The 11350-nt window shown below is 40.0% G+C and overlaps 1 protein-coding gene across 1 annotated transcript in view; it reads right to left on the reverse strand.

Moving 5' to 3' along the window:
- Positions 1-8148, reverse strand: part of LOC138588696 (semaphorin-4G-like) — a 30535-nt gene extending 22387 nt beyond the window's left edge. The window contains exons 1-2 of the mRNA XM_069658931.1: positions 8108-8148; positions 1730-2045 (exon numbers count right to left, since the gene is read on the reverse strand). Coding sequence (XP_069515032.1) covers positions 1730-1877 — 148 coding nt within the window. The 5' untranslated portion in view covers positions 1878-2045; positions 8108-8148. The remainder of the gene's footprint in view (positions 1-1729; positions 2046-8107) is intronic.
- Positions 8149-11350: the final 3202 nt, after the last annotated feature.

Here is an 11350-nt window from a genome sequence, read left to right on the forward strand (position 1 = left end):
CTGGCTTGAGCACAAACCGCTGACTTACAGAAAGTGAGATAAAGGTATTAAGAGAGGTTCACAGAAAGAAAAGAGAAGATGGATAATGAGTGTAAGAAGGTGATGTAGTGTGAGAAAGATAAATGTTTGGTAAGGAGGAGAAGAGAGGAGAGGAGGGATATCGCTCTACAAGTAAAGACCAGGATCAGGTAACAGCTCTAAGGACACACACACACACACACACCCTTGCCCACACATGCACACAAAAAGGAAAATACAGTATACAGCAGTATTGCGCCATACTACAACAGTTGTCATGGTTACGGTGCTTCTTCCAACTACCTACAGCGGTGTCAGCTTCCCTGGATGCTCCGCGGGGATCCAAGTGTAAGCACTTCACTCATCTAGCACTGTCTCTGTAGCACCTCAGGCTGCATGCCATCACTCACACAAGGTAAACGAATAATAATAAAACAGTTTGATATTAAAAAAAAAAAAGGGTTAAAAATGAGAAGAAGAGCAGGTGTAAGAATTCCCAGAGGAAAGCGGGTGTTTATGCAAGTCTGAGCTGGGTTGGGAGAGAGTAGAGAGAATGATAATGAGGAAAAAAGGATAAAAAGAAAGATGGCGGCAATACGACAATAAGATATATGCTGGTCTGAATGTTAATAACTGCTTTAAAAGTTGAGTAACAAGTCATCTTAAGGTATTTTACCAAAAAACGATTCAATGTTCAACGGTCAAATTTAAAGATTTATTAAATATTTAAAGGGTCAATGTTAAAGATTTAAAAATAAACAAAAAACACACTGATTTAAGAGTGAAAGAGGCAAAAGGGATGAAGGCGACAGAGGTTTCACTCTGGCTTACTTCAGCGATATTAACTCGACAAAGAAGCAGATTTTCTTGTAATTTACTTGCAATTAATGGGTCCTACCTTTGCCAAAACTACAGCATTATTATGCAGATTTGTATCCTCAAGAGTAGAAGAAAAATTACTTTTAAAATGCTCGTCTGTTGAATGGAGATTTAATCAATCATTTCTGATATATTCGTGGAAGTCAGGGAAAAAAACGCTTTTGCGGCACAAATTGAATTTTATGCCTTTTATGCCTTTATTAAGTGAGAGGACAGTGGATAGTGATGGTAAGAATGTGGGGTCCGAGGGGTTTGTACAGCCTCTGTACATGGGCTGATTTAACTGCTGAGCTGAACCGCCGCCCTCAAGTTGAAATTTTTGATCTACAACGGATTGTTAGCTGCAGTTTCATTTGTTTCCAGAGAACAATACGGCGGATTGCGTTTCGCCTGCTTTTGCTCTCCATACAGACTGCATACACCGAGTTACACCATACATGAATTCTACATTTATATAAAGAACATGTAAAAATTGATTAAAAACTACAGATTAAAAATCTTAAGGTATTTAACTAAAACAGTTCAAAGCTCGAGAGTAAAACAATAAAGGTTTTGGAAAACGTTCATTCTGATGCACTAAAAGCTGTTCAAAAATGTTAAAGAGGAGGAAGGCGACACGTGCAATCCTACTGTACAATACTGGATCTGCTGGTCTGAATGTGAAGCACTGCATTACAAATATGGTTACATATCATGATAAGGCATTTAACTAGGAAACAGTTCGATGTTGGAGGGTAACACAATAAAGATTTCTGCGATTGTGACCATTTTAAAGCACCAAAAACACACTGATTTCAGAACAAAAAACCAGTGTGCTTGTGTTGTCGCTTACCGCTGCTCAACACCGTGACGCGTGGGGTCACATCCAGGTCCAGGGGCGGTCTGAACGGGTAGCCAGCTGCCGCACACACAAAGCAGCTCAACAGCAGGAGCCGCGCTGCAGAGGATCGAGCTCCTTGCATGCTCGCTGAGGGTCTCATGGGACGCTTACTCTCCTTCGACCAGAGTGTACAGGCATGCAGAGGCACTCACACAAACATGTTCAGCCTACGACTGACATACACCTCTGCGCAGAAAGATCCCACACACTCAGACAAATCCTCGCAGGTAGGACGCCAGCTTCTTTGACAGCGTTGTAGAGATGTAACCTGAAAACATCAAACACAAAAACAACAGCGTTAGAAGTCACGACAACACAAGATGAAAAACAAAATGTCACCTCAGAAAGTCAGACGAGAAGTTAAGACAGGCAGCTGAAGTTGAGCGGCACAGTTCAAACAAATCAAATAAGCTGATGTGGAGGATTTCACAAGGATGACGACAGAGATATGAAACACACCCAAAGTGCTTTGGCTCAGTGAATTATTGGGGGCTTTTGTAGATCAATGGCGCTCCATGTTGCAAGGTCTGCAGCTGCCGAGTCTAAACACATGGTTGAAAATATCATTAACCAAACAAAGGCTGTCAAACAGAGCTACGTGCCGATATCACGAGCAAACACGTGGGGATTAAACGGCCATGTGGAGCAATCCGAGGTGTGAGGCCAGTTCAAACAGCAGACGTACCTGAGAAGAGCCAAATCCAACAAGATGGTGAAATATGATAATCTCTGAGATGTGTGTGTGTGCTGTGATGAGATGTGAATGTCAATGTTGTTCCGGCAGAACAAGACTCTCATTTTGGAGGATTGGAGGGAGGGATGGGGAGCGGAGGGGAGGGAGGAGATTGTGTTTTTGTGTCACCATCACATGCATCAGTGCACAGACTAACACAGGGGGACACTGACTGAGGAGCATCAACAACCCCATCTCATTTTATTTGAAGGAATGTTGAAATCTCTCTTTCTCTCCTTTTTATGTCTCTCTTTCAAACCCACACACACATTATCTCTCTCTCTCTCTCTCTCCAAATACTCCACCTCTGTCTTTAAAATGCCTCCAGCGCCCGACTGAGCTGAATGTCCAGGGAGCCTTTTTCGTTCCTTCTCGCACACACACACAAGCAAAACTCTATTGACTCACACATGCATGGACGCCACAAAATCAACAAAAAAGAACATAAAAAGTGTTTGTGACTGCCCTCTGATGTCCCAGCAGTCCCTCAGGGCTGACACCATGACAACTGCTGGCTTGAAGGTTGCATAATGTCGAACAGCAGCATGCAGGTGTGGATAAGATAGATACTCTACTAACAGTGATTTTAACAGCAGGTAGTAACAGTAAGACGGGGAATCACAGCTTCATAGTACTGTATACAGTGTGATATTACACCTTTTGCCACCCACTGTTCAACCCACATGATGCTAGCTCTGTGAGAATTTCATGACTGCTAGTGCAAGAGTTGTGCTGATATCAATACTAGAAACGCTTGGTAGTCGCCTCCCCAGTCAATACCCCCAATCTGAAACCATAATTTATTAGCCGCCTTGTTTCTTCTCCAAAAAAGTGGCCCTTCACAGCAATAACATACATTATAGCTTCCACTAAGAACAACTGTTTTTAAAGCAGCAAAGAAGACATTATTTCACGTGACGCTAGCAAACAGTGCGCTGCTAGCAGAGAGTGCTAACGAAACATCAGAGCTAACAAAATAACAGCAATCATTGTTTTCTCATCACACATTTTAAGCCTACATGTATTAACCTAAATTAAGGTGATTAAATACTGTTAAAGCTGAAAACAGTTTCATGTTAAAAATCAGGATTTCTATGACTCTCTTCAGCAGACACAGGACGTCAGTAGAGGCTGCAAGCCAAGCTGCAGCTAACGTTAGCTTAACTGTCTTAAGGTTAGGATTCCTTAAGATATCACATCCATACAGAGTTAATGGTCTACAACCGTTAAAAATTAATAATGATAAGTATATTTTAGAGGTGTATTTGGCCAATACTAAAGTCTAAAGGAAAAAAAAGTTATCAGAACATCTCTAGCTGGTACGGTTGAAAGCTAGCTATCAGGCTAGCTCTGAAACATGATGTGCCTATTCATTAGACTCAGATTTTCTGTCTCTGGTTAGTTTAAAAAAGAATGCACTATTGATATATAACAAGAATAACACCTAAACTTTATATTAATGATGCCTCCAGGGACCATTCGTTATACTACTTTTTTCCTTTATGTTTTAATAGGATGAAATGGTCATTATGCATTAGCTCATGAACAAATTTTGTTCTGCAGGGACCAGTTTCAGTTTATGTCCCTACGATACTGAGCAGAGAGACTTTAAACCCACAAAAGGTTTGGATAAAGCCTAGGTAAGATATGTTATACATCACAGTAAACATTTATCTTGTTTTTTAAATGCACGTTAATTCACTCGAGAGAAAGGACTGTTTTGCAAATACATCTGTGCTGGTCCAGCTTCCAATAACTACCCCACAACACCCACTTAGTAAGATTCTGAAATGATTAAGTAATTTGTTTATTACAAGAAAAAGATCAACAACATTTGCTGTTTTCTGCTTCTTAATTGTAAGGGTTTGCTGCTTTTCTCTTTGACAATCTCATCTGTTAGGTTTGGGTTGTGGGCAAAACTAGTTGTAATATTAATAATGCTTTGGGAGATTAACTGCTAAACAATCAATGAATTAATAGAAATGAAAAATGATCATTTTCTAGCTTCTTGCATGAAGGCATGTTGGATCTACTGTCTGAGATGTCCCAGAATACACTGGCAAGGGTAAGCAATCTGAACCTGTCCCTGATGGCAAATTCATTACTCGGACAGAAAGTAAGTTTGAGATATAAGTGAACTCGACTAAATCTTCACCGTGATGGATTTCAGGTCCCCGCTCTCTGTACCGGCGTGAAATAAAGCCAGGGGCAAGAAGGATGGAAATCAATCATTGGCTGTGCGATGCAAAACCAAATTATGTTCTTCCAGTGGAGGAGAAATAACCTCAAAAAACACTGAAAGCAAGGCGGCTTTATGAGTTCCTGAAATGTCGCCTTTTGGGAAATATGACTTTTTCACTCCTGTAAAGTCCTTTTTATATGTTTTTACAGCTCCGTCTTTCGCCAAGTAGGGCAAATATACTTTGGGGACGGAAATTATTTCAGTCATACATCTCTTACAGGATGTGCTTCCTCTCCTGAGGCTTGTCAAACACTGTTTAGGTGTGTCAATCGCCCTGCCAGCTTTGTCTAAGCTCCACTTAAGAGGAGGCAGAGGAGGTGCACTGAGGGGGTCATTTATCTGAATTATACACGCCAAATCACTGAAATGGGCGTTCAGGGTCCTAATCCTTTTAGTCTGTCAGTCAGCAACAGCAGTCCTGATGTGGGAGAGAGGCAGGGGAGCCTATTCGGATTACAAAGTTTCACAGGGAAATGACAGGAAGAGAGCAGAAATTGGAGGTAAAATACTGTCACAAAATCCAGCAGCAAGCACTAAATAGCAGGTGATAGTGACATTTCTGATCTCTGTCGTAAAAACCATTTCTCCTGACTTGCTTTATATGCAGAAACCTTCAAGAGTTAATTGGCCACTGAGCACTCCAGTCAAAAGTTTCGGAATATGCAGAGAGAGAGGGGCACGTCAGAAATGAAATGACCCAGAGGAAATTGTTCCTGCACCCACACGACCTAAACTTTCTAATCTGTCTTCCTCCTGATCTCGCTGCCAGCTCTCGGTCCCATGACATACATCCACGGAAATAGATTTTATCAGGCAATTATAAAGTGTCTATAAACCTGCCTGAAAAGCAGCGATCGGAGCGCGGCGGTGACAGCTCCATCAACAGACAACAATTGTCCCAGAAGACCCCAAACTCTCTGTTTTGGAGTTGGATGCACGGTCGCGTGTGTGTGCGTGTGTGACAAATGTTATAAAAGATTACATTCAAAGCTACAGAGCTGTGCTTCAACAGAGACAGACTGCTTTTAAACACTCTTGTCTCTCAGACAGACAAAAGGAGGCAAACTGAACTGAACTCTGTTTGCTCCCAATACTGTAGCTTTGTACTTTGTACAGTCGCTTTTTTGTGATTGCGACACTGGGCTCTTTGGACCTTTCACACAGTTTCTGTGACAATACGACAAAAGAGACAAAACTGTGGATTGTCAGTGTATTATTAATGTGTTGTTTACCATCATTTGTTATTGTGTACAACACAGCGTCACAGCTTATTTGTGTTATTTACTGAAAATCTTTTAACTCTGTGCTTGCTCTGTCAAATGTCAAAATGTTGCAATGTCTGCCTTTTTTATGCCTTTTTTTTAGAAAGAGAGAGGACAGTGAATAGTGTCGGAAACAGGGAGGGGCCGAGGGTGGGAGTCGAACCCGGAGCCGCCACATCGAGGACTGTAGTGTCTGCACATGGGACGCTAAATTCATGTTTTTTAGAGGGTCTAGAGGTACACATACCCTAAAGCTGTTCTTATACCGATACCAGTATAGGAAATGCCTCTGATATTGCCGAAAATGTGGGATCTCATGCCAGTTTATGCACCAATCTGATACCAGGAAGTTGCGCAAATATGCCACCATGTATTTATTATGGTTATTATCAGCAACCACTGTTTTAGGGGCCAAAGAAAAACTGGTTTCGGGTCTTTTCATTCATGTGACAGTGGCAAACAACAGCAGTGTGTCACTATAGTGGAGAATGTAACATTAGTCAGAGCTGGCAACCTGTCAGCAATTTGGCAATATTTTACACTCCTACCAGTAAAACGAAAATGTCTTCAGTTTTCAAGTGTCAAGGGTAGCACTGGTGATGCAATGCAGGGTGATTATACAAGCTGTACAAATTGTACACTTATTTTTTCAATTGCATTGGAATCCTATGGGTCGTCGATAACAGCCGATATACAAGTTCAAGTATTGGAATCGATATCAGGAATAAAAAATCACCCATCTCAGTTAGGAAAAAGGGAGAATGTCTGTCTTTAAACAGTCTTATTCATAATATGTTACCAATATCACAAATGTGGTTGGTAAAGGTGAGAAATAAGGGGAAAACATCAGGAAGAGCGAGAGAGGAGGATTCACTCTCCCAGGACAGAGACATGCTTACAATATAAATGAGAAATATGAGTTTATAAAGTATGCAAACCTAGAGTACATGAAGAATTATTGTGGATAAATCTCCAGTATTTATACAGTGTAGATGTTGCTAGGAGAATAAAGCCTTATAGACATCATGTTTATGATTTATGGAGCAGACTGACTTTACTCTGAGCTTTCTGTTTTGGTAAAGAGTTATTACTGTTGCCCCTTTGGACTGTGCTTATTCCAAATTAAAGGCCGCAGCAGAACATTGCGTTACTTAAACCTAGAAGCATTAGGGAAGTGATTATAAAGGCATTATCATTAATGGAAAAAAACACACATTTGAATAAGGGATGACTTGAAAACATGCCAAACTACGCTTTGAAGATTGTGGTGAAATACAAAAAAACAAAGGAACACAACATCTAGGACACAATCTACATCACAATTCGATAACATCTGTTAAATGGCAAAGTGTTTCCTTTCAATTTACCTTTACCTGTTTTATTCAGGACAAAACAAGCAGATAAATGGGTTTCTCTTTACACCTAATGATTAGATCACAGTGCAAAGACCATCAGCTTGGACAGGAGACGGCTGATTACCCATCGTGAACAGATCAATCATGCTCTTTAAACACCTTCAGCATCATCAACATGTGTTTACAGCTTATTTACTCTAATCAGACCTGTTTGGCTGGCATCTTGCCATATGTTTTTATACTATGAATCACCGGCTGCAGCTTTCACTTTGCATGTTGATCAGTTCGTCCACATCCCCTGACAGATTTAAAGTCACTCCATCAATGTTAATGAGTAACAATGCAGTGAAATGAAGCAGTTAGGCACATAATGTTGTTTTAAGTGGAGCAATTAGCCTAAAACACACATGTTAGGGATGTCAAATCGTGCCCCCTGTTTAGTCTGAACAAATACCCCATTATAAAATGCACATTATTCCATATTTTTAGGAGGATGTTATTTAAATATCCATGGAAAACTCTTATCAATAAAGGTTTTGTATTGGGAATCAAGATTTAATAGATTATTTTCCTGAATCCTTGAATTATATATATATAAAAAAGGATAACAATAGGGTCAATGTAGAAACACGATAAAGGTACAACAGCATAACACAAATAACACACAAAAAATCACTACTAAGTAAAGGTATTGTTCTGTTTTTAAGAAGCGGAAGTGTAATGTTGAGTGAGTCTTACCTGACGTTCAAATTCCTCGGAGATAAGGATATGTACGTTTCCTTGAGCTCCAGATAATCCAACTGGACTTTTACATGTCTGTGCACACACTAGCACATAGAAACACCCACTGAATAGCACACAGTACGAACAGTGGGACTGACTGAAGCTCCTCTCTACACTCATTTGCCGTCACAGGTGGCCCGCCCTCCCACGACGCTCACTTCTTCGTTTCGACCAACAACCACCGATTCAGGTAGCCCGGTGCTTCTTTTTCACCGCGTTCTTGATATTTAGTGATTAAACGTTTCCTTGTTCGTGGTCACACTATTTTATCACGGTGTATCACGAGCTACAGCCCGGCGCGAGGACGATTACAGTTTAACAGGCAAAGTGGGGGAAAAGGTGCACGAAGGCAACCTGTTCAGTAAATGCTGCAGGATGGCGTCACACTGACACCTAGCGGCCAAAGAGGGAATTGCAAATGTGATGTATAGAGAAAGTTAAATATTTGATTTGATCATTTTTTAGCTGCGTTAAGTGACGAGGAGGCGCGTGACTGTTTAATTTTTTATTCGCCTGTACAACACAAGCAGTTAAACGTGATTTTTTTTATTTATTATTTCTTGGTGATTTATGCTGCTTTCAATCAACGTCGTTTCCTTTATAGCCCCTGAAATCTCGCTATTAAAGGTCAAATCCTGAAACTACAGAAACAAGATAGCTATGGAAAACTTGGCAAAAGGCTATCTACAGTTGCTTTTAATGAGCTTTTATTTAGGGAGCTGTTTTAGGCGTCCTCGTTTGGCTCTGTTTTTGGTTACCTATTTTTAGTCACTAAAAAAACCCACCTACAAAAAAACTAGTATTTTAATGTTTAAAAGACTGCCAATGGCTTTATCAGGACCGTGGGTTTAATCATATGCAAACAACCCAGCAAATGTAATCAAATGTATAATATTGGCCCCTTTTCATCCACTTCAAGCCGTTGAGAAGAAACAAAACTTCCAAGTGTAAAAAATATCATTAAAACTTTGATCGTTTTCTATAATGATGATATATTAAATTAACCTACGGAATAGAGACCCAAAACAGAGCTGAAAGAGATATTGGACCTACATTCAAGGATTGATATAACAAAAAATTATGTTGCTCCATGTCTCATGGATTTGTAATAAAATAACTCTTTGCTAGGTATACTATATCAACTTAAAAAGGTGATAATATAATATTCATCATTATCTACTTATCCTGTTCAGAGTCGCAGCAGGGCTGGAGCCTATCCCATGGTGGTACAGATCGCCAGTCAATCACAGGGGCTTACACATAGAGACAGACAATCGCCCACGCTCACCTTCACACCTACAGGCAATTTAGAGTCACCAATGAACCTAACAAGCACGTTTTTGGACTGTGGGAGGAAGCCAGAGTAACAGGGAGAACATGAAAAGCCCCCTACTTTCAAACTAGGAACCTTCTAGCTGTGAGGCAACAGCGTTAGCCACCCGTGATAATATAAGATTATATTATTAAAAGAATATGTCAGTCCTGTCTCCCCAACTTGTTTCTACTGCCCCCAGGTGGCCAATCAGTTATTGCAGGTTTAAAGGTCACTTTATATAGCTACTGCTGGTTTACAGAAGAGGACGTTTCAAACATAAAATAAAGATGCCTCTATAGCTTATGCTTTTTTTCTCCTTCTCAGTTGCCTGTGACAGACTCACATTACTCACGTTCAGGCTTGCAGACATAATTCAACCTGCTCCTCCTAATCTGTTTTCTTTACCACCCTCTTCTTCCCTCCAGGCCCTCGGGTTAAAATATTAAATCTTTCATTTTTAGAGTGTGTGAGATTCATGGTGCAGCAGATCTCATATCCCAGTAAATGTGGATTTTATGTACACAGGAGCTCCACACTTAATGAAGGTGCCTGTGAGGAAAAGCTGGCTCTATAACTCTCCCCTGTCGCTATACCAGAAGAGACACTAACCCAATGAAATAACACACCCAGAGGGGATATACATGGGATTTAAGTCATTATATTGCACAAGAAACAACGTAGATCAGGTCTTCATTTGTGCGCAGGTCCTCACACACCCACACACACTCACAGAGGGCTTGTGTTAGTACAGAGATCATCAAGAGCTCTTATTATGAAGGAAAAAATCTGTCATTTCATGTATGACTTTCTTCCCTCATTTATATACAGAACCTTTAATTAATTATGAACGTATGTATTAATTATGAATGCAGTTAGTCGTGTGCAGCGTTGATGAATTCAGCCTTTTATCTCAACGTCTTACTGTAAGTCAGCAGGGGATTCGTGCAGCGTGTGTGGCTGTGTCTGAAACACTCAGCTGTATTAACCCGATAAAACTCACTGAGGGACTCAGCAGAAGAACGTCACAGGAGCCTGCAGAGGGAGGGGCGTCACTGCAGCGGGTTACCATTGCATTAGAGGTACCTGAGGAAGTGGAGGAGTGCTGAGTTCAATTATAAGTATGTTGTAGTAATATTAGATTGTGTCTCCTTGCTAATAATAATTTAAAAAAGTTAAACGAATTGGTTAGATTTACTTTCTGTGAACTACAGCAGGTTTCTAATTGTAACCCATTTCAAAATATTGTGTGAGTGGATTTCTTCTCTTCATGCACTCATAGATCAATTAAAAAAAAAAATATAATAAATAATTTCATTTTACCAAAGTGATTAATTAACTGATAAATCAAAATATCTCCATAAAACTTTATGTGCATACTCTCATATAGACATACGTTATAGTATATAGTTCCATTTAACAGAGTGACTTCCAGGCACATTTGTCAGTTTAAATCCTGTGTGCTCTCCCTTTTTTTTTGTGTCACTTCAACATCTTTTTTAAATGCTAAGTTTTATGTTCTGAAGAGAGTTGCAGAGAAAAAGAACTTCTTAACAAGGATGTTTTACAACAAGACATCTTACAAAGACTTCCCAAGTTTTACATAATTGGTATCTGGTATTATGTTCAGAGTGGTCTACAGCAAAGTTAAGGTAAAAACAGATGGTCGGTTTTATGTACTGTAGGCGCACTCTTTTATCACCTGCTCCCACTCTTATCCTGATTTGGTTTTGTGCTACTGGAGATTTGAGTGTCACCTTCTGTCCAGCAGAGGGCAGTAAATGTTATAAAATAATGCATGTATGTATAACATCAATGCGTAAGGCTATACTTTACAACAAATCTATCTATCTACTCACCTTTTTCACAACGATGGATAAAAGTTT

The sequence above is a fragment of the Semicossyphus pulcher genome, unplaced genomic scaffold (genome assembly GCF_022749685.1).
Source record: "Semicossyphus pulcher isolate SPU_LCO1_2020_fin unplaced genomic scaffold, fSemPul1.0.p SCAF_12, whole genome shotgun sequence".
Taxonomy (NCBI): domain Eukaryota; kingdom Metazoa; phylum Chordata; class Actinopteri; order Labriformes; family Labridae; genus Semicossyphus; species Semicossyphus pulcher.